The following is a 24,928-nucleotide window of genomic DNA, read 5'->3' on the forward strand; positions in this document are numbered from 1 at the left end:
TCCGTTTGGCTGAGCGTGAAGTTCATATCCACATCCGGTCTGAATGAGCTAGGGCGTTTAAGACGATGCCTCGTGTAGAAATGGTGTCACGATATCTGGATGTTAAAAAGCTCTTAGGGGTGCGTAGGAGGCAAAGGTTAATTTGTATCTCTACCAATTTATCATAGTTAATCAGTAGAATTAAAATTTTATGAGGTCAATTCGTATTACTGATCATTACTAGACTTATGCTTTTTTACACAGGAACTATTTGCGAAATGGAATTTAACAAACCACAACCAATTAATCAATACTCAATTTACCTTATTAGTTCAAAAACTTGTGTTGTATAAGCTGTAACCATTGTCGAGATACCAAAACGTTTCCATCTGCAAAATTTGAAAAAAGACCTGCCATAACTAAATTCTACTGAACAAGAATAGATGCGATGCTCTGTTTCGCTAACACAGTTACACCATTCTTAATGAAAATTAAAATCTCGATCAAACCCTTATTGAACATTATTTATTTACCCAAAATCACATCCTATAAATGAACAAGACCGAATACTAAAGATATGTCTGCTTTTAGAATTTTGAAATGAACACCGTTAACATGGAAATAGCAAAAATATGAAAATTTCAAAATGCTACAAACTTAATGAGACTTTCGAAATATGTTATTTGGCATGTATAGATAAGCTGTTTGGCATTGGAACTTTCAAATGGCTTCCATTATCCTAGCAATGAGGGGAACAAGGGTGCCATCTGTTATTGCTAGTTACAAATCTAGTTGAATATACTGTTTGTTTTCCTAGGTAGTAAATCTATGTTTTGATGGCTTGGCCATGTCAACATTATCGCAGTGCATTTTGGGTTGTTGTTTTGTGGTGCTGACGGATATTATTTCTATCTATTACGTTTCTGAAGTAGATGGTTTTAATACAGTGAAATATGACTCATAGACATATTTTTCAGGACCTTCTTGGTTCGTAGTAAAGGTATCAAGAACAAACTTGGTGTGAGGTCCCCCTTACATGCATCTCCAAGAGTAATTGCAACATTAGTTGTAGCATCAATTACTTTATTTCAGGTAAATATATTTTATTTCGTTTTCGAATATGAGAGGCAAGGGTTTCACTTTTATGTAGATTGTCATATACACACAATAAACCACCCGAATTATCATAGAAATACATTAACAAACAATCACAAAGAGACAAGTAATGACGGAACTACACAAGGAATATTAATAATGGACGGTGAACCGGAAAATACAATGACTGCTAGATATTGTTATGTGTCCCCAATTTAACTGGTACTTTTGATACTATATATTCATGCACTCAATTTTATACATTGTATTTCATTTGACCAATCCAATTTAATTTTAACTCCAATAATAATAAAGGTCTTACGACTTAAAAACGATTTTAATGACCCTACTACTATTCATAGAATCTAATCCGAATGAGAGGCGTATTTGAATATTCTGCCCAAATTTACGATTTCTGACTGACTGAAAAGTAATATACACATTGTGTACGATTAAATAAAACAGAGTTTACTAATTTGTTAATATTTAATTCAGTCTTCTTTTTCAGCTCGGTGTTGAACTGATAACTGTTTATGCACAAATAAGACAGGCAATGCAATTGTTATCCATAAACGGAACATCTGATATCCCGTTAATACAACACAGTAAAACGTTATTAACTGTTCTAGATGGTATTTATATTTATATTTCTACATTTTTAGTTTTTTTCAAGAATAAATAAAAATGATAAGGTCCAAATAACTGTCTATATCAATCTGCTCAGCTCTTAATAAAACTCCATAACACGACTTTGTGACGTCAAATACGTTGACCTGGCCTTAATAACTTTGACCCGGACATATCAGCGACGTCATAATGTTTGAACCGACGTTGATAAGTTTGACCCGAACTTATCAAGTCAACTTCCGGTTGCTGGTGAAACTAAGACAATACTTCAAAAAGACGCAAATACAGCACGATAAATCGATTATCAGGTTATCGGCATATTAATATTGTAAAATATCAGCTGCTCGACATAATATGAAGGCTTTTTGATCTCGTTCGCTGCGCTTACTCGACAAAAAGCTTCATATTATGTCTCGCAGCTGATATTTTACGATATCAACATGCAGACAACCTGATAATCGGTACAGATCTGGATATATAAATATGATAATCCCTTGATTTCTCCGTCCGACAGTTTAAATATAGCGAAGTGGTGACTCTCTATTTTTGTGCAGGAGAGGCAAAGACGTACACAGAAAGATTACAAATATATTTCTAAATTACATCCTGACTCAAAATATCTTGATGGATACAGCCTGCCTCGTATCTAAATATCTAAACGTCACTGACGAGTCTTATGTAGAAAAACAGCGTGTATGGTTTTTCAAATATTTAGTTATAGTTGGCCTGTAGCATTCAATAAATGATGATTTCAAAATTGGTTGGCACTAAATGCAAAAAAAAAATTCATTTCAAAATGTTTATATAAAAAATATTTAAAAAATTTAAAAACTGCTTTATTGATGAGTTATGTCTTAGCACCATTTCAAGTATAGTTATTTGATAAATCATTATTTTTTCATGAAATATAATAGTCACGCATTGCTCAAAGATTGATTTTTTTAATCTTTCATAGAATAATTGCACCAACCAGACATCATGAAATAAACACTCGCGGCCTGCAATAAGTGTTCTACAACTGATCTTTCAGTGCTTTTAACAAGTTCCGTAACTACTTTCAAAGAACTTATCATAAACTATTACAATAAAACATATGAAAAAACTAGAATTATCTATTTTTGGAGTGAACAAATTCTTTGGATGTTTTATAAAAAAATCGTGCTTTTGATGGTCCTTTTGATTCGGTTGGCTGCTTTGATTTTTCTACTCTTTACACTACACTTCTACACAATCTTATCAAACAAAAGTTTTCCTATTTAATTTTTATGACCAAAGTCAGTAAAGACCCGTCTAAATTGTATTTAATTCATAAATTCTACAACACTTACAGTTATTTCAATAAATAATCAAGAATTTTCTCAATTATACTGCCGAAAATTACCCAAAAGGAACTGACTTTAAATCAATTAAATTTAAAAACGGTAATAACTGTCCATTCCTAGATTTAGATATTTCGGTTTAAAACGGGAAACTCCACACTAAAATTTACGACATCATCATACTTTATTTCCTCCTAAAGGAGATTGACAAAAGGCATATAAATTATGTACAATTACAAAGTTTTGAAATTAGATAATAGAATTAATGACACTTAATATTTTGGATTCAAAAGTATTTCCAGTCTACAGTATTTAAGATAGGAAAATCCTTCGTTAAGGACGTCTAAACAATGCTCTGAAAAAGTTCAAGAAAGCTTCATGATTGCCAAGCAGAAAACAGGACACGTATTCGTCTGATTTTGAAAGCAGTGTGTATAAGAAGTTGTCACTAGTCATTTCTGATAATCTTTTATATAGCAAGTGTCTTTTTGTTTGAAGTTCTGTGCACATTCTAATTTGATGGTAAGGTGTATCTTGAACAAAGTGTCCACACAAGTTGCAGTTTCCGCTAGTGGGGGGAGTAGACAAAAGGTTAGCTACATGTTTAGCGGTTCCAGTTGCCAGTATATTTTGCATATTGCCATATAAAATATAGCCATTGTTCTCAGACAATCTTAGAAATCGTGTAAAATCGTTGTCACTACGCATTTATCTTCTTTTCGATGTTTCTCATCCAAGTTAATCGCATGGTGATGTTCCTTTGACACCATCTTACGGTATTTATATTTCACAACTCGTTCTCTATGGTCTTGTCTGTTGTGATATTTTTTATTTTGATGAATATAATCTATGTATTACTGGTAAATAATTAAGCCAGGGATTTCGTTACCACTAATTACTTAAAACCTGTACTAAATTCTTAAAATAAAATTGAGAATGGAAATAGGGAATGTGTCAAAGAGACAACAACCCATAGAACAGACAACAGCAGAAGGTTACCAACAGGTCTTCAATGCAGGAAGAAATTCCCGCACTCAGTGGCGTCCTTCAGTTGTCCCCTGAACAAATATATATACTAGTACAGTGATAATGAACGCCATACTAAACTCCAAATTGTACACAAGAAACTAAAATCAAAAATAATGCAAGACTAACAAAGGCCACAGGATCCTAACTTCGGACAGGCGCAAAAATGTGGCTGGGGTAAACATGTTTATGAGATCTTAATCCTTCCCCTATACCTCTAGCCAATGCAAAAAAGTAAACGCATAACAATACGCACATTAAAATTCAGTTCAAGAGAAGTCCGAGTCTGATGTCAGAAGATGTAACCAAAGAAAAATAACAAAATGACAATAATACATAAATAACAACAGACTACTAGCAGTTAACTGACATGCCAGATCTACACTTCAATTAAACTGATTAAAAGATGTGTCCTCATCATGTGGATATCAGGAACAATCCTTCCCGTTAGGGGTTTAGTATTATACCATCATAACATATATGAGAAGAACACAACCCGTGTTATTCTAACAACTGGATTTTAAATACATGTGTTTAGTTCCGATGCAAAGACCCTATAAGTGAATCATTATTAACGCCAAAATATGCAATTTTTAATGACCTGACAACAGTATCGTAACTATATCCCTGCGTAATAAGTCTGTTTAAAGGTTTTGTAGGCTTCTGAGGTGAACACAGAGATTTTTGTGCTTTATAAAGAATAATTCCATAAAAAAATGGATGTGAAATACATGTACCTGAACGTATAAGAAGTCTGCATGTTGAGTTATATTTACGAATGATGTCCTTATACCGATAAGAAAATTTAGTAAATGTTTTGATTAGTTTGTGATATAGAAAATCCTGGTGGAATAATTTTCTACAATAATACATAAATTTCTCTCGTTGAAATCTAAAACATTGTTACATGCACGAGCGAACAAGTACAAGTTGAAATCTATAAACACCGTATGATGGTGACAAGGGAACGTCAACACCTAAAAATGGATAATTAACGATAGGAAATGAAAAATAATCTCTTTTATCATAAATTTTAGTATTAAGCTTTCCGTTAATGATATATCTATCAAGATCGAGGAAAGGGCAGTGGTCATTGTTAGTATTAGCTTTAATTGAAGTAAGTTCAACAGGATAAATTTCTTTAGTATACATACTGAAGTCGTCATTATTGAGGGCCAATCTTTGCTGATTATTGTCATAAATTGTAACTCATAGTAATACAAAAACAGGTCCGCAATAAGTGGTGCACAGTTAGTCCCCATAGGAGTTCCAATAACCTGACGATGTACGGAATCTCCAGAGCGAACAAAAATGTTATCTAGCAAAAATTCAAGGACAGATATAGTATCAAAGCATGTCCAATTGACATAGTTTTTTTGTTTATTGCTACTAAAAAAATACCTAAAAGAGTTTGAACATATATAAATTCACATTCTGACTTTTTAAATGCCCATTTAATTAGGTGTGTGAATTTTTTCTTAATGAGAAAGTGAGGCAATGTGGTATATAGGGTAGAAAAATCAAAACTTTGAACAGATTTAAAATCACCAATATAAGCTGTAATTTATCAAGTACTTCCAACCAGTTCTTGACACTCCAAAAGTAATTAATTCCACTAATTTCGAAGGCCTTTCTTGAACAATTTATTATCAGGTTTTTGATTGTACCAAGTGTACTGGTAAGTATAATAGACAATTTAGTAGTGGAACAATGGCTTGAAGAGGATACAAAGATTTGGTATTGAAGTTTTATTAGTGGTTGTCGTTTGTTTATGTGTTGAATATTTGTTTTTTCGTTCATTTTTTGTACATAAATTAGGCCGTTAGTTTTCTCGTTTGAATATTGTTTAACATTGTAATTTCGGGACTTTTCATTCCTGACTATGCCGGATGGGCTTGGCTCATTGTTGAAGATCGTACGGTGACCTATAGTTGTTAATTTCCGTGTCATTTGGTCTCTTATTGAGAGATGTCTCATTGGCAATCGTACCAAATTCTTTTTATATACTCATGGTACACATAAGTTTTCTCATGAAGTAAAAATTCTGTTTCACTTTTAACAATCATCTTTTCAGCTGGATTTTATGTATCATTCTCTCTGTCCAGTATATTCATGGTATTTTACGTCCTTGCAATCTTCATTGGTTATCGAAAAGATCTCGAAAAGATGCAAAGAGGAGACTACACATTCTTGCCAATGAAACTCAGAAAGAGTTTAAATGATAATCTAGTTGTAAGTAAAAGAAACTTTTTTGTATAAGTGCAATGGAAACCGGTTAATAATAAATGTGTCAAATACAAATACAATGAGCAAAGATTCAAAACAAAAACGTTCTGTCATGTATAATAAACATTTTGACATATCAATTAATGGTCAACATATTAATGAAAGTCATTGTTAACAAACATTTTGACATATCAATTAATGGCCAACATATTATTGAAAGTCATTGTGAACAGGTCCATTGGTATTTTGTTGACTCAACTATGAAATCTGTTTTGATAATTTCAATTGTGTCATAAAAACAGTTAATTCTTCGTTAAGGGACCAACAGACTGGACGAAGATTGCGCTACGATTTGAAAAAAGAATTTGTGCAGATCGTGACAGATCATTGCATAGAATACCATATGTTGATCAGGATTTGCCTAACCTTCCGGAGCAGCTGCGATTACCCCAAGTTCTTTGCGGAGTTCGTGTTGCTTAGTCTTTATTTTTCTATATTGTGTGTTTGTGTACTATTGTTTGTCTGTTTGTCTTTTTATCTTTTTTAGCCATGGCGGTGTCAGTTAATTTTCGATTTATGAGTTTAAATGTCCTTCTGGTATCTTTTGCCCTTTTTTACAAGGCGTGGCGAAGTATATAAGAACCGGATATGCAACTTAGTTTGGTCGGCTTTGTGCATGGTAGTGCGAAGAGAAGCTACGACAATATGCACAAATCCGGTTATAGTCTTAATTGGTAGTTTCATTTTTAAGAAATAGAAATACATTTTATAAATAAGAAAATCACAAACGGTTCAAATGTTTACACTGCAAAATATGCCTATTTGTCTAACAGTATGATGCTATCATAACTCAATGCCAAAATATGCTGAGGTGAGGTCAAGTTTGTTTACATTAAAACCCTTTGTTTACCAATTTTATTCATTATTATATATTACTAGTGTTACTTTTATTTAAGCAAAATTATATGATCATTGTCTCAAACTTTATTCTAGAGTAGAATGAAAAATTATCAGTTTAAATTGCGATTTTATCTCATCATTTCAAATACAGAGAACAAGCCAAAAGCTTCCACTCTGATCAAATCAACCTGTCTTGATTGTATTGAACCAAGACGACTGTTGAAATATAATCCTCTGTCTCTTGCCTGTCGTAGTGTCACAGTTGGGTCCCAATACTGTATGCAGTACAGTACTGCATGTTAGCCTGATTTCTCCATACTCCATGAATCAGGTTGTACTGACCGTCTTCTCCGTCAAGAATTGCATTTTACTGAACTAGATACCGTGTTCGCTAAAGAAAGATTTCAAAGACACACACAAGAGGAAATTACATCTCCTCGTGTATCAGATACAATCTGCATAGTGGAAGGCAAAACTAAAATCTCCAAAACCATTATTAACGACACGTCGACCCCTTGAAATTCTGTAGTTATGCTTGCGTTGTTCTATTGTAAAGCCCCTCTGTAAACAAGGTGTCACGTGAAACGTTCACAAAACGAACGCATCATCTCTTAGAAAAAAAGAGACATATTGAAGACATTGGTTCAATTCAGGCTAATGAAATACTAGTATCTGACAGTCCGACATGGACCCCAGACAACCGATTTCTCCCTCATAAAAATGACACAGATGAGGTTTTTATAATTGTTATAAAGAATCCAGAGTTTGAGTCCCTAAATGCAACCTGTTTGTGGTCGTTGACAGAGCTCAGGCACGTTAATGCAGATGGTGTTGTCGGCTACTCTAAACCGATACCGAAGAGTTTGGTATTTATCACCAGTAATTATGAGGCAAAACCTGATTCTCTTGCTGGCAGCAAATTGATTCGATAGTATAGAACGTAGCAGTATCCAAGCATAGTCTTATGATATTAAAAAAATATCGGGTTCGCATCATGTTTTTTCGGATGTAAAATCGTACTGGAAAATTATCGATGATATGGCATTAGCGCAGGAGGACTACGTGGTTAGGCAAAAAACAGCACGTCGTCATGACATGCTAGTTCGTGCGTAGTAGCAGCGTAGCAATGTCTTGTTAGCCTTCCGATTGAGTGCAGTTTTGTACCACCCTGCTACGCCTGTTCAGTTTATAGAGATCGCAGAGAGTGTAGTAGATTTTCATCCACTGTAAAGGTGCCTTTAAAATAACTCGAATTGTAACGCAAGTATTATTTGATTACCATGCATATATTTTCCTACATTTGCAAAAATGTTGTTCAGTATTGTGACACTAAATCAAATCAAATAATTGTATACACTTTAAATTTGTTTAACGACAACGATATTCGGAAACGCATTTCACATTATATTATTCTTATTTTAGGCAGCAAGTTTACGGTATTCGGGTGCACAGATTGTATACCTAATATGGTGTAAGTAAGCGTAAATAAAGGCAACAGAAACATACCGCTACCGCTAGAAAAGAAATCCGTATTACAAACTAAAACAGAGGGAATCACGTCAACTATAAGAGGTTAAAAAACGGGACACAGAAACACTGAAGTGCATGCAACAAAAACAAATGCCAACAAACTATTTGATAAAAAATGCCATATTCCTGAATTTGTAAAACATTTTAAGTAAATATGGTTTGTTGAACCTTGTTTAATTTTCTAGCTAAAACCTTCTGATTATATGGATTGATATGTTAAAATAAATAAAAATGCAAGAACATTCAGCACAGAGAAAATCACAAATAAATAATATAATAGACCTTACAACACGTAAACCACAGAATAACAACGAACATCTTCCATTTACGACGTCACAACAGGACAAAACAAATAGTGACGAACATATAATTTTCAACTTCATACAATTATTTTTACAACATTTGTCAAATTAATTATTATGATTATGAAAGTTGGTGCTTTATCAAATCAAAATAGCTGCCTTTCGAGTTTATAGGTCCGCTTTGTGGTACAAAAACTGTACATTTGTCTTTTAGAAGCGGTAAAAATGTAATGCATAATCTAATTAAAATGAGTATAGAACATAGTATTATAGAATTATTTATTTAATATAAAGCGTAATCATGTTAAAATAGTTTAGAGTTATATATGTTGACGATGCAACTGATGAGGACATTCATGCTATAAAGTCTTCTTAAACTAGTTGATGTATGTCTAGTGTTAGAGACAGTTCAATATTTATTTGGAACTGTAGTATACCGCTGTTAAAAAGAAGTAACTCGATTGAGAGAAAACAAATCCGGGCCACAATCTTTATTATCAATATTTGTCAGAGGACTTGGCCGGCACAAGCTAAATTTTGTTTGTTCTAAATGTATATGCTTATCTTTTCGAATTGTTTTGTAAATGAGCGCGCATTGAAAGTCATGGGTATAAAACTTACCTCAATCCTTGTAGTACAAAATTTGTGCTCCAAATATTGAAACTAATTTAAAGTATGAGTTTCCTTGTGATAGTTGTATTTGATTTTTATTATGACCGTACTAACTGGTATCTTTGACAATATTGTATGTATAATTATCATAACTTCGATTATTTCCTTTAATTTTTCGTGTTTTTTTTCAGCTTATCAATGTCAATTTTATTTTGATTTCAAAGTTCGTGTTTTCCCATGGAATGAGTCTTAGTGAAAGGAAGGATCATAACAAGGCTAAATAAAAAGAATGCAATTCAACGAAAACATCATGCAAATAATTTTAGTCAGTATTCCTCATGAAAAAAGGGATAGAACGAAATCTTCTCCGTTATTTCTGATGATGATATTAAAAACGTACCAGTCAAAAAGACATATACAAATTCAATTATTATTTTGATTTATTCCAGGTTACTTATTACTTCTTCTGATAGCATGGATAGCATGCATTGCGATTGCCTATATTGTAGTGTTGCCTCTAATGGGAAAGGTCCCATTTTGGTTTTTTAATCCAGTTCTTATTTTTCTGTGAGTATAAAGCATACATTATAAGTTTCATGTGAACAGAATCTAAACTTATCGTTGAATGTTTTGTAGAGTAATGATGTATCATGTGGTATTTCATATCAAAAGGGTGTTAGATGAATATAACGTATTGCTTCCAAAACCATTAACAGACTTATAAAGTAGAAACACTGGAGGAAAAGAAATTTGAAACTTATTGCATACAGTTTTTTTAATAAGCAGGTTTTCTTCAGCATGAAACAAAATATTAAATATAAAAAAAAACCAGAAACATCATTAGTCATATACTCAACGCTTTATTGCATCAGCATTTACCAAGCTGACTCTAGGCACAATGATTAGATGTATTGGAGTCCAAATTGTATTTTTTGTAGCAATAAAGAAAAAACTATCATTTATAACACTCATCAATACGACATCTTGTTTTACAAATTAAATTATCCAATTCAAATTTCGATGGAAAACTGATAAAGACACCAAGTTATTTAAAGGAAATTTATATTTGATATAAACAGACAAAAACATCGTTAAACGTCGCAGTGTCGTTACTATTTCCTAATTATGCCCCACCTACGATAGTAGAGGGGCATTATGTTTTCTGGTCTGTGCGTCTGTTCGTCCGTCTGTCCCGCTTCAGGTTAAAGTTTTTGGTCAAGGTAGTTTTTGATGAAGTTGAGGTCCAATCAACTTGAAACTTAGAACGCATGTTCCTTATGATATGATCTTTCTAATTTTAAAGCCTAATTTTATTTTTTACCCAATTTTACGGTCCATTGAACATAGAAAATAATAGTGCGAGTGGGGCATCCCTGTACTTTGGACACATTCTTGTTTTTTAATGCTTTGGCAATATTTATTTGAGATAAAATTTTATAAAAAGTATTATTAGAATAAAATACAATAGGAAATAACCTGATTAAAGTATAATCATTTAATTGACAAGCAACGAAAGACCTTATAAAACAGAAAACGATAAACAAATGGATCCATATTTTTTTAATTAGAATGCCCCAATAAAACTATCTAATGTTATCGAGAACGATTATGACAACGTGACGATTTCGCAGTTTTTACTTTTTGCTAAATATGTTAGTATACCTTGTATGTTCCAATCGATAAACGGAATGTATGGTCCAAAACCTCTTCCAACCGAGGATAACACAATTTCTTTACAAGTTACTAGGACTTAATTTTATAATGAACTAACTATCCCAGAAAAAAGTAAACATATCTCTAATACTGGTATTTTTTTGTGTTTCGTGTTGGTTTGTTTCAGTGTCGTTGTATACCTTCAATTCTCCTTTTGTTCATACTTTTTATCCTTGTCATTTTCAGACCATTGATGCTAATGAATTTCGGCTTTATGAAACTGCAAATCTTCTTATCAAGAAGATTCTTTCTACAGGATTTTTCTGTCATGATGCCTAAAGGGTTAAAGACTCAGAAAGCGCTTGCATTGGATAATATGTAAGTTTATGATTTTGTTTAATATATTCGTAACTGAAATAAATGTGTCACATTTTGTTTATGGTTTAGGCGTCGTTGGGATATCTACTTTTTTACGGATGTCATCTCGAGTAGGTTGACTGTTAACGAACATTTGATTCACAGATGACGACGAAATCAAAAATCAATCAAATCAATATCAAGGATTGACATTTTTAAGGAGAACACATCTTTTTTATTACAGAAAACTTACAGTGTCCTTATCTTTATTATTGTCATGAGTTACCAACTGGTATTTTAAAATCGATTCAAATAAAGATCGGTTGAATTTCGTTCAAGTGTAAACGGGGCCATATGATTCCTCTCAGTTTTGACTTATATGCAGGATAAGGATACGGATATATTACTGTTACATATAAGACGAAATTTCGACATACTGAAGTATAATTAAGCCGTGTGTTTGAGTGGACACAGGAAAAGATTTACATAAACCGAGTAAATTGGCTTATAGATTTTTTGTTTTTTTACATTTTTTTTAAATATACATTTATTGTTATTTTAAATCAGCGCATTGTAATATAAAAAAAAAAGTTTGCAACATTGCCATTCGTGTATACTTTTTGTGTTCATAATTGAAACATATCATATTTTCATTTTCACGAACATAATTTCACTATTTTGGACAAATACAAAAGGTTATATTGATTAAGTTTAGGAGATCTGGAACTCCTGGTATTACATCTTATAAAAATATTTTGTCTTACAATTTTTATATAAATAACACCAGGCATGCTGAATTGTTCTATTATTTAACCTGTCTTTACATGTTGACGAAATTGATATGGCTGTTTTAATGATATGCATTGTGACACTATTAAATTATAACTTTTGTTATTTTTTTTAGAAAAGTGTTCAACATATTGTCCTTCTTTATGTTCTTCTTCCACGTCATCATTGGAGTTGTTGGCTGTCTTAATCGGATTATGATTGGTCTCGCTATTGGTTTAATTTCCCTTGCCAGGTTAGATAGGTGTATGCTTCCGATGGGATTTGAAAAGTATGACAAAGGTAATTTTTATTAATAAATATTAAAATCATATTTCGAGGGGTTCTTCGACAATGTTTATGAGCTCATACTGCGTAAAGATCGAAATTCATCTTAATGAGATCAATAAGGACATAAACCACAAACTTAAATTTAAACAAGACAATACAACAAAGTATGTACCAACGGAAATTTAAAAAAACCAACACTATTTTATCTTTGATAAACGTTACAAAAAGCAATTTCAGCTGGCAAAAACCGGTCACTTCATTCATTTGACAATACTCGTAATAACTAAAAGAATAACAAGTGAAAATACCAACAGTATCAGTTGAAAGTTTAGGTATGGAAAAAAGTAATGAAAGAGCTGCGGAAATAATGAATAATTCCCCATGAATTTATTACATATTACTTGTTAAACAATCTTTCAATATACTTAATTTCACACTACCACAGTGTCATGTGTGTACTTCAAGGTTCTAAAAACAATATGATTAAGCCGAAGACCATATCAAACACGTAAGAAGATATATCAAAACTAAAATTATGTTAGACGTAAAGTTGTAGTCTTTTTGAAATTCATGTTGATTTAGAACGTCCTTTGAGGTCATATTTTACAAAAAAAGTAAATTAGCAATGTATTTGATATGATTCTTATTCATATTCCGAAGAGCAGAAAACAGCAGAAGGCCACACATGGGTCTTCAATACAGCGAGAAAATGCCGCACCCGGAGGCGGGCTTCAAGTGACCCCTAAACCAAAAACAGTGATTTATAACAAAATATGTATTTACATGAGCAACATGAAATTTGGTCTTAGTACAAGAACTTGTTAGATGACTTGATTTTTTTATGGAAATCAGTGAAAAATAACCACAACTTATCAGTATGTATGATCAGTGGATTTCCCCCCTGCAATGTTTAAAATAAGATTTTGAATAAGACAAATCGTTGCATAATACAATTTCAATATTGAAGTCTATCTTATATTTATGTCTTTAAAGAAGGCATATAGGACTGTGCATCATAGTATTATTATAGTCGGTGTTCAAATGATTGATTAGCGATCATTACATGTATTATAATGAACTTTTATAATCAACATTACTATTTTCAGGTTATTCGACTTATCTTGGTATGTTAATGTTAGAAGTTCATCACAGAAATCCAGTAGCGTCCGTGTTTTGTAACGAATTATTAGTTAGCAACAGAGAAAAGGGTTGTGCTAACGTTTTACTAGCACCTGCCAATAATATACAAGGGAATGTCGAATCAATCAGTCAAAAATACAGACGTATCTGCCGTAAATGGGCTAAGCTATACACACTTATTAACAATCCATCGGTCAGACGTAGTTATGTGGATCGAAAATCGGAATGTTCAATCGAACACGTCGAAATCGCTATGTAGTTGGAAGACCGTGTTGATGAAATGATTCATCAAGGAGTGGAATTGTTGTATTTTGGAAATGGTCGTTATTTCAAGGATTATTAGCAATACTTACAAAGAAGTTGATAACGTGTACGAAAATTGAGAGATACAGTTATAATTTGATTAAGGAAACGGGGTTTTTATTATTCATATATATTTTTATATCATATCTACTTCCAGGTATTGATATAGTATGTTATATAGGTCTATGTATCGGATAATCTGTTGGTTCTAAAGCTTTTGATAATTATGTGAGAGTTATATATGGAAGTATAAAACCAAGTTTAACGGGACACTAGCTATGATATATTTAGAAAAAATCTAAAGTATATTTTTTTTGTTCAATCAATATCTACAGTGGACGTGTTTCCTTCGGTTATAAAGTTTAAATTTCATTATAGTTTAACGTTAACATATTGCACAAACCAAATTGACACATCAAGATATTTAAAAAAGAACTATGTTATCACGATTTCATTTATGAAAATAAAAATTCATATTATTTGTAGTGTAGTTAAGATATAAAAAAAAATATGGTATGTAAAAAATAAAGGCACAGTAGTTTAGCGCAGTTAAAAATGCATTAATCGATTGAGAGAAAACAACTCCTGGTTATAAACGTAAACCGAGAGAAATACATCAACTATAACAAAAAAAACCCACAACAACAGAAAAACTGAAGTGCAACCAAAAAAAAACGACAATGCAACATACATAAAAACGAACAATTAGATATCAACTGCCATATTCCTGACTTGGTGCAAGACATTTTTAAAAACCATGGTGGACTGAACCCCGTTAACTCGCTAGCCAACCCTTGTGCCTTATGGTAATGTTAAATAAGTAATATAACAGAACATTTCGAGATGTTAACCACAGAATAACAACGAATAACTAAAACTAATTTAGGGCAGTTAACAGAAACAGCATATCAATAGAATTTCGAACGGTGCGTTATACCAATATATATCAACGCCGCAACAAGTGACGTCACTGGTAAATTTCTAAAAATTGGATATAAATCGAGATTAGGTTTGTAATTATGGGTTTTAATGTATTTAAACACAACAAAAGAATTGCGTTTGTAATTGTGTAATCATTGTATCATCAAACTATGTCGGTTTTTCTTCAAACTGTGTAAAACAAATACATTCTATGCTTTTAGTTGCTTTAAATTAAATCATATAAATGAACTTGGTGATCTATTATCTTTACTGTAACAAACGAATATAAAATAACAAATAGAATTACTACAAACGATAAAACATAAAACAATGTCTGATCAGAATTAATAATAAAACATCATATCTAAATGCATGAATGTTGGATGTACTGACACATGCATTATAGCACTGCGAATTCACACTCAGCATTCAGGAAAAAATATTATTTTTGTGATATCTGATGCCATAATAATTACCCGCTATAGTTATAGATTGATATTTTTGTCTAAATTTATAGTCAATTTACAGAAAACATCCCTTAAAAAAATCCTGTCAGCTATTTCATGTTTTAATACTGTACTTTTGATACACTCGGGACGAAAAGTCGACCAGCAGATGCATTACCCAATGCAGAGGTCAAAAGTTATCAAAGGTACCATGCTCACTATTCAAAAAGTAAGTCACGCGTTTCTCCTGCACAAGACTTGTCGGCTGCGCTCGGAACAAACCGATGGTTTTCGAATAAACTAAGTTTTTGGAAGGGATGCAACATTTGTCGAGTAGTTAATGAATATAAAAAATAGTTGCATTAATAATAGTTCATGTCGACATTGGTGTGTTGATTATTGGCATATAAATCGTTAACGAAACATCCGCCAGCTGTTAAATCATTCTGGTTCAACAAATTGATAATTATGTCTATGAATAGCACGAATTGGAGTCAAAATTGAAGTAAGAAAATTGTAATATTGTTTTCAATAATTTGCATGGAATATAATGTTTGAAACGTCAAAATTTCAAATGAAATTCAATCCAATCTTTGTATATGAATATTAACAATCCAACATATCTCCTTGTTTTAGGGAAGCATAGAAATTAGTATCACCATAAAATCTTTATTTTTCGACTACACCTTGTTCAATAGACTAAGTTTTTGACTGACAAGTAGCAGCCATGTTGGTTTATTTTCTTAGTTGGAAGAACAAAATAGGGACGATAGATACCAGAAGGATAGTCAAACTCATAGATTGAAAATAAACTGACAACGCCGGGGCTAAAAATAAAAAGTCAAACAGAAAAATTATAGAACAGAAGAAACAACATAGAAAACTAAAGACTAGGCAACACGAACCCCACTAAAAAATGGGGGTGATCGCAGGTGCTCCAGAAGGGTAAGCAGATCCTGTTCCCCATGTGGCACCCGTCGAGTAGCTTCTTTTATAACAAATCCGGTTAATAGTCCAATTCGGTAGGTCTAATTCGTGAAAAGTGAAGGGTTTTGTAGTTACGAGATAAGGAACATATCCGATATCATATGTGAAACGGTTATTCAATAACGGTCAATCAACTCGTGCTGGCGTCCGTAAAATTTACGAAGAGATGATTTCAACTTCACCATTTGGAACTCTTGGTTTAATACCTTCTCAGTGAGCAGCAATCCTCTATCAAGGAAATCATGATAGGAAACCAAAGTCCGGGAATATCGTATCTATTGGTATATATACTCCTTATGCAGAAGATGTTGGAATATTGCTCACAGAAATGGAAAGTTCACAATTTATATAGGTCGATTTATTTGTGTTAATGATGTATGAAAAGCAATGTAATACTTATTATAATACATAATGGTCGTGGAGTGTAGTCGTCACCGGTATTTTGTTTAATCTCCTTTTCCATCTTCCTCTCTATCTTGATGAACATTTACATTTTGAGTGATATGATATTAAGAATAGACTATTTCTGTTTTATTGTCGAAATCATCAATGTAAGAACAAAACAAACAATTGAAGATTTATAACTAAATTTAACAGCTTTTTACTATGCGACGTATGTGACAATACGAGTTTTGTATTTTATCGATCATTTTAAAATATATTTATATATAAGTAGGCAAATATCGAAAACTAACGTGTTTGACTACCATTTTATATAGGTATAACATAATAATCTTTACTATTACAGTTAAACGATTTAAGCTTAATATTGTTATTATCAGTTCCTAAGAATCTTGGAATTTAGTTACATAAAATTGAGAATGGAAATGGGGAATGTGTCAAAGAGACAACAACCCAACCATAGAAAAAACAACAGCAGAAGGTCACCAACAGGTCTTCTATGTAGCGAGAAATTCCCGCACCCGGAGGCGTCCTTCAGATGGCCCAAAAACAAATATATACTAGTTCAGTGATAATGAACTAATAATGCATGATAATAATGGGATAAATTGTAAAGAAATATGGTTGAATTGGATTTTTCAAGAAGACGTAAACTTTGCAAGGTAGATTGTGACAGTTAAACAAGTCATTTACAACCAATGCATTTATTGCTCTTTTATAATATAAGTGCATGTTTTACTTTCATATGACATTTCATCCAATCGGATAAAATATCTGTATCTGTGTCAGATATTAAGACATTTATAGTCGTTTCAAACGTAGCGACCGTATCAACATAAGGACGACATCACCAGGTAAGTTCAAATCTAACAAGATTTTTAATAGTCCTACATTAAAAAACTGCTGGTTTTTTTTTCTTTAAATTTTGATCCTGGTATGTATTATGAATTTTTTTTTATGTATTGTTGTATATTATTGACCATTAACCATTTTTAAATGAGAATCTCGTATTTTTACATTAAAAACTTCCACTGATCAAATCATATAAAGAAACATAATTCGTTTTAACAAATTATAACCTCAGATTAATTTAAATTGATATATACATACTACTGTAATATTATTTGTTACGATATATTAAATGAGAGACAGCGTTATTTATTGTATATAGCATTTTCTGTTACTATGCCGACAAGTATTCACTAGATCTCATTGAATAATAATTACAATCTTTGATTAAAATGGCCTTACATGTAATAAGAGCTTTTACGATAAAATATGTTATGTACATGGTTGAGTCTTACATGTCTTAGTTCTTTGTCTCTATTTTCTATATTAAAAAAAACAATGATATTCATTATAACAAGTTTTACAGAAGTTGATTGTTAAATGATCTGAAAAATTTATAACACTACTGACTGACCCATTCCTTCATGTTTATTTCACTATGATCATTTTATTTTCATTATTTCTTTAATAAAAAAAGAAGCAGACATGTAAGCATGGTAAGTATATACAAGAAATATCAATGGCAGTCTGCATACTGTATAATATTTAAAATGATGCGTTTTAAATTTAATTTTCACTGGCTAATGCATAAGTTTTTATTTGAAAAAATTAAAAAAAGAATATACAAAAAAGAGAGAAATTCAAAAAATTGAAGTCAAAGAAAAACAGACGACCACATGGTTTAAAGAGAAAAAACGACGAAATGACGAAAAGACAATCGAGAAAAAATTCTATAGAAACCAAAGATACAGAAATTCGACACCAACTTAAACCGCGAAAGAACCCAGGTGCTTCAACAAAATAAGACGTTTCAGCCAAACAAGTGTTTTTGTAGTGCTCGTGGCCAGGTATATATCAAGTTGTGTAACACTCGAAGCATAGAGGATGGAATTGCAATTAGGAAAAGCAGAACATATCCGTTGTCCTAAAATTTTACTAATTGAATAATTGCTTTTAAAGAGAAAAAACAATACAATTGAACTTTCCCTGATGGCGGTACACTGATTGTCTCTACAAACTTACATATTATTTGAACTGAAAAATACATTTTCTAGTTTATATACTTCATACCGAGTTTATCAATTGTTTAGTTCATTTCTACCTCAGGGTTGTAGACACATGGTTTATAAAAACCTTGTGCGAATGATACTTATCATTTAGCTTAAAAATTAAATTTATCATATAACGAAAGCTTAAAAGATTTATATAATTTAAGAATAAGCATTTCATGATTTTAGTAAGACTATTTTTTTAGCTGAAATTTACCACATTTTGAACGAAAGAAATTTTATTGCGTGTTGCGTTTACGGGATTTTTATTCAGATGATATCAATAAGACATGGTTCATATGTGTGCTGAATATCTTTCGTGTAATGTTAATCGGTGAGAAAAAAATAGCAATTTAAAACAAAAATTAAGTGATAATTCTGCCTTGATTCAAACACTCCTTTTCTCATGCCGTTAATCATTTTGAAGCTTACACTATCAGGTCATTAACTAGGACAATTGTCACTAACTTTTTCTCTTTTTTGAATGTTGTATGGTCGATTTGTATGTTTCGAATACCTTAGTTAATTTGAATATCGGTGGTTTGTTTTAGGAAATATTTTTTGTTGGTTTATATAACTTTAATTAGTTTTTTTGAATTGATAGTTTTGTTGTAATATATAAATCAAATCCTTCGGTCACGTTTCAGACCCGGAATATGGCACACATTCACAGTCCTGTTAAACTATGTCCATCAAGCCCTAAACGAAGTAGCAATGAAATAAGTGTGTTATATGTTAGGAATCTTCTACTGAATTACTTATTAATATGCGAGGAATTAGTACAAACAAAGGTGTTATCGAGGCTCTTTGAGCACGGAAAGATCATGTACATTTTAGTATATTGCATGATGCTTCAGACCTAGACCATCTTCGTACTGATGATTACAAAATATTGTACCACCATTCTTGCTATAAATCTTACACTAGCAGACAAAACTGCAGTTACTTTAAAGCTAAATCAAGTTCTTTTTCGTCTGTAAAAGTGTTTCAGGTCATATATAGAAGGTCGTCAAATTCCTGACTGGAAAAAAGTATCTGTGAGAACCAGCAGCCCTTAATCAGATTTCTTGACGAATCGATTGTTCACCATCATGGTATATCAACAGTTACTATGATACACTAGGAAGTCATTTATCTAGTTAGCACTTCCAAGGACCCTTAATCTGCTCAGAAGGAGTATTCAGGTTTTAAGAATTATTTTGTATACCCGACAAAGTAGATACCAGCATGATTTTACATGATATATATTCATGTAGACAAAGAGTTCGGTGTGAAAGACATCAAGGGTGGGATAATAATAAAGTCACGAGATACAGATGTTCTGGTTTTAGGCGTTCATTACTTACCCTACATGCAGCATACGCGTGAGCTATGGTTTCAAACAGACACTTAAACTTGCACACAAGATTTGCGCCGCTATATACCTGTCCACGAAATATGTAAAAGTCTCGGGTTTTCCATCTGTAGCATTCTACTAGCCGCACATGTTTTAACATGATACGATTCAGATGATATCAATAAGACATGGTTCATATGTGTGCTGAATATCTTTCGTGTAATGTTAATCGGTGAGAAAAAAATAGCAATTTAAAACAAAAATTAAGTGATAATTCTGCCTTGATTCAAACACTCCTTTTCTATTGCCGTTAATCATTTTGAAGCTTACACTATCAGGTCATTAACTAGGACAATTGTCACTAACTTTTTCTCTTTTTTGAATGTTGTATGGTCGATTTGTATGTTTCGAATACCTTAGTTAATTTGAATATCGGTGGTTTGTTTTAGGAAATATTTTTTGTTGGTTTATATAACTTTAATTAGTTTTTTTGAATTGATAGTTTTGTTGTAATATATAAATCAAATCCTTCGGTCACGTTTCAGACCCGGAATATGGCACACATTCACAGTCCTGTTAAACTATGTCCATCAAGCCCTAAACGAAGTAGCAATGAAATAAGTGTGTTATATGTTAGGAATCTTCTACTGAATTACTTATTAATATGCGAGGAATTAGTACAAACAAATGTGTTATCGAGGCTCTTTGAGCACGGAAAGATCATGTACATTTTAGTATATTGCATGATGCTTCAGACCTAGACCATCTTCGTACTGATGATTACAAAATATTGTACCACCATTCTTGCTATAAATCTTACACTAGCAGACAAAACTGCAGTTACTTTAAAGCTAAATCAAGTTCTTTTTCGTCTGTAAAAGTGTTTCAGGTCATATATAGAAGGTCGTCAAATTCCTGACTGGAAAAAGTATCTGTGAGAACCAGCAGCCCTTAATCAGATTTCTTGACGAATCGATTGTTCACCATCATGGTATATCAACAGTTACTATGATACACTAGGAAGTCATTTATCTAGTTAGCACTTCCAAGGACCCTTAATCTGCTCAGAAGGAGTATTCAGGTTTTAAGAATTATTTTGTATACCCGACAAAGTAGATACCAGCATGATTTTACATGATATATATTCATGTAGACAAAGAGTTCGGTGTGAAAGACATCAAGGGTGGGATAATAATAAAGTCACGAGATACAGATGTTCTGGTTTTAGGCGTTCATTACTTACCCTACATGCAGCATACGCGTGAGCTATGGTTTCAAACAGACACTTAAACTTGCACACAAGATTTGCGCCGCTATATACCTGTCCACGAAATATGTAAAAGTCTCGGGTTTTCCATCTGTAGCATTCTATTAGCCGCACATGTTTTAACATGATACGATACAAAGTCATCCCTGTTTGGGATCGATAAGCGCACTGTTTTTTTTTTAGTTTCCGATTTGTCAAACCTTTCTAATTGTGACATTGACGAATCTATAGATGCACCTCGAGATCTTGTTGTTACGTTGAATGATCTCAAGTCAAAACTCAAAATAGATAATTGTGACCTAAACAAATTGAAAGTAATATTGGCAAAAATTGTCTGTTCTATGGGCGGGTTGTTGTCTCTTTGGTACATTCCCCTTTTCAATTCTCAATTTTACAATTTAAGATTTCTCCCTTGTCAAACTGTGAATCTGCTTTTTAAACACAAATTTGATATCTTCCCATATAGCAAAACTATCCTACATTCTCCTTTTCAGTTCGGATGGGAAAAGACGAATGACTTGTTCTTTTCGATCTCGAAGGTCAAATGTCGTATGAATTTCTTCAAAATCTACCATGTCAGGCAAATGACATTTGTCAAAATATAAATACACGTCTGGTTGCAGTTAGAAACATTGATGACGACGAAGATGTAGATGTATACTATTTCATTTTTCTGTTTGTACCTTATGAACCATTGTAAGCTATCGAATGAAAATTAAACGGTCCATAATCCTTTCTAAAAAATAAATATAACATCTACTCAATTTTTGAAATCGTGGGAAATATAGTAATAATCTATCTAGTGGGGAAAGATCTGTAAAAAAACAACAACAAAAAGCCCTGTCGCATGGTCTCTGACCTTGAAGTGGTCGGTTCGCTTAAACTACACGAAACCATAGAACGTTGTAGGTTATACCAGTTTCAATCATAGTTTTCTATTTGCATTCGTTCTTTTTTTCGTGTTTTTGCAATGCTGTTGTCAGCTTGTCTTCATTTTTAAAGTTTTTTTTATGTCCCTTTGGTTTCTCACGCCTTATTTTTACAATTGTTTGTAAATACATCTGTGCTGTACATAACCCCTTTCCTTTATTATATTTTTGGAATACTTGTAACATTATAGCCAAATGTTGCTCATTTAGTCATCTGTATATGTAGGATGGGGTGTTTTATCCGTTTCTAATAGACGTTTTGTGTTTATAACTTTAACCCCCCTTTTTCTCCATTGGCATTAATTTTTACTTCTGTAAAGCAAAGCTTAACACAGATCTTTATATTCAACCAACTTTGTCGTTAATGTTTCACAAATTTTGAACAAATCATTTATATATACTCTTTCACAACCAATAACAGAAACTTGATATTTACCTAGAAATTGACGAACACCTTACTACCAAAACACGTAAAAAACACATTTTGTTTTAGACAAATTATTAAAGTTAAGATCTAAAAAAACATCTTTGGATCTTACTTGTAATGAATTGAATACAAAACTGTCAAATTTATAACTTGAAATAGGTCAAGGTCACTGTTATTAAACAGCTGTTTGAAAAGTTTGAAAAGTTCTAAATGTAGAAACAAAAGATATTTTTCTGTAAATTAGGTGTTTTTTTTTGCTCTAAACGCATTTATGTAGGAGAAACAAGCTATCTAAATGTGACTGTGTATTTTTCTAGACGACTCTAGTTTTACTTGTGCCACTTTGGCATATCGTATGATTTTTTTCAGTGCTTTTATTCTATAGACCGAACATTTAATAAACGATATATATATTGCTCGCGAACGGCACTAATTATTAATTTGATTATAATAATGACTGTTCATAAAGATCTATGTAAATTAAAATTAAACTGCGCTACAGTAGTTTAAAACGCAAACTAGGGTTGATAAATAAACGTGAATCCTGCACGCCATATGTAGTTATGTTTTGACATTTGCATGAATAAATGTGAAAAAAAAGGATTTTAATTGGCTTCTTCAATATAAATCCTCGTCAACCAGGAATGCCATTATGCAATTATTTTGGGTTATGGTTGTTACCGTGTGTGGTATTGATAAACCAAATCACATATTTTAAACAGTTAATTTTTTGTTGAGAGATGATGAAGTTTGTGAAACCATGATTGATATCGATATCACGGATGGCTGATATAGAACGACTGTGCAATTTCTGTTAGGCGGAACAAAAATGCGTTGACATCTAGTAGTTGTCTTTTCTCTCTAAAATTTCTTTAGTTTCATATCGTCTATAATTTGAACTCTTGTATTGGTGTGCATGGTTGATGAAATCAGCTATGGTTTTCTATGCTGTGTTTTTGTTATTTGCCATAGCGTTGTCAGTTTGTCATTGCATTTTAAGTTTTAATACCCCTTTGGTATCTTCCGCATCTTTTTTTCGTTTATCAGCATTGAATGATCCTTAACGGCAATCAGCTCTTGAATTCTATTTTTCTTGCATGAAATGAATTTGTAATCTTTTTTTCTTTTTTCTCATTTCAGCAAATGTTTGTTGATGTAAGCACAAATTTTGACGGAAAAGTGACAATCTATGAATTTATGTCTGAAATGACCAAAGAGACCCAAGAACAATAAGGCAAGTTCGACTTTCATTTATATATCAAGATATTCTTTTTATCTAAATGTGTTCGTTATTGCTTAACTATATTTAATTTTGATATGGATGGATTTTTATAAATAGTATACTCCTAGGACATATCACATATTTTCTTTAATATATACGAGTCACTAAATACAAAGTAAATCTTCAAAACCTAAATGTATTACTCATTATATACGAATAACAAAGTTGCAGTTTTATTTATCAAAGTTGTTGCATTAAGTTGCATCAATTTTTACATCAATCATAATGTCATATAATTTATACAACACAACGTCCATGCATAATGTATGACACATTGACAGAAACTATATTTTATTTAAGACCGTATGTCGTTTCTGAAATGTGGCACTATTGAACTGTCTCGTTTAAACATGCTCAAAATCCTTTCTTATTTAGATCACAATTTCTCTTTACAGTGATGCTGAACTTTTGGAAATGTTTCGAAAGTTTGACGCCAATAAGGATGGATACATAACAAAGAACGAGCTCGAAAAAACACTGGACGGAAGTAAGATTCGATGGACGGATTTTTTTATTTTAAGACATTATCAGAAAGACAGATTTTGATGGTGATGGCAAAATATCATGGGATGAATTTAGAAAATCTTGTCAGTATAAACAGGTCATAGTGTGAACAGGATGGGGTTTCAATTGATGTATCTTTTTAGACTAAGGAAAATAAAAATGATACGTTTTACAGAATCCAGTATATATACACGAAAGCAGCTAATCATCGTTCCCAAAATTATATACGTTTATATAATGTATTT

General features: G+C 32.1%; 2 protein-coding genes across 2 annotated transcripts in view; both read left to right on the forward strand.

Annotated features, from left to right (window-relative positions):
- The window catches only part of LOC139510324 (stimulated by retinoic acid gene 6 protein-like), a 58,236-nt gene extending 43,626 nt beyond the window's left edge, over positions 1 to 14,610 (forward strand). The window contains exons 8-15 of the mRNA XM_071296842.1: positions 957 to 1,071; positions 1,583 to 1,706; positions 6,121 to 6,278; positions 8,595 to 8,643; positions 10,066 to 10,183; positions 11,516 to 11,647; positions 12,531 to 12,694; positions 13,789 to 14,610. Coding sequence (XP_071152943.1) covers positions 957 to 1,071; positions 1,583 to 1,706; positions 6,121 to 6,278; positions 8,595 to 8,643; positions 10,066 to 10,183; positions 11,516 to 11,647; positions 12,531 to 12,694; positions 13,789 to 14,081 — 1,153 coding nt within the window. The 3' untranslated portion in view covers positions 14,082 to 14,610. The remainder of the gene's footprint in view (positions 1 to 956; positions 1,072 to 1,582; positions 1,707 to 6,120; positions 6,279 to 8,594; positions 8,644 to 10,065; positions 10,184 to 11,515; positions 11,648 to 12,530; positions 12,695 to 13,788) is intronic.
- A 3,751-nt stretch (positions 14,611 to 18,361) lies between these two features.
- LOC139510322 (stimulated by retinoic acid gene 6 protein-like) overlaps positions 18,362 to 24,928 on the forward strand; it is a 100,727-nt gene continuing 94,160 nt past the window's right edge. Inside the window, exon 1 of the mRNA XM_071296836.1 lies at positions 18,362 to 18,377. Within this exon, the coding sequence (XP_071152937.1) occupies positions 18,376 to 18,377 (2 nt within the window). The 5' untranslated portion in view covers positions 18,362 to 18,375. The remainder of the gene's footprint in view (positions 18,378 to 24,928) is intronic.

The sequence above is a fragment of the Mytilus edulis genome, chromosome 2 (assembly GCF_963676685.1).
Source record: "Mytilus edulis chromosome 2, xbMytEdul2.2, whole genome shotgun sequence".
In the NCBI taxonomy this organism is placed as follows: domain Eukaryota; kingdom Metazoa; phylum Mollusca; class Bivalvia; order Mytilida; family Mytilidae; genus Mytilus; species Mytilus edulis.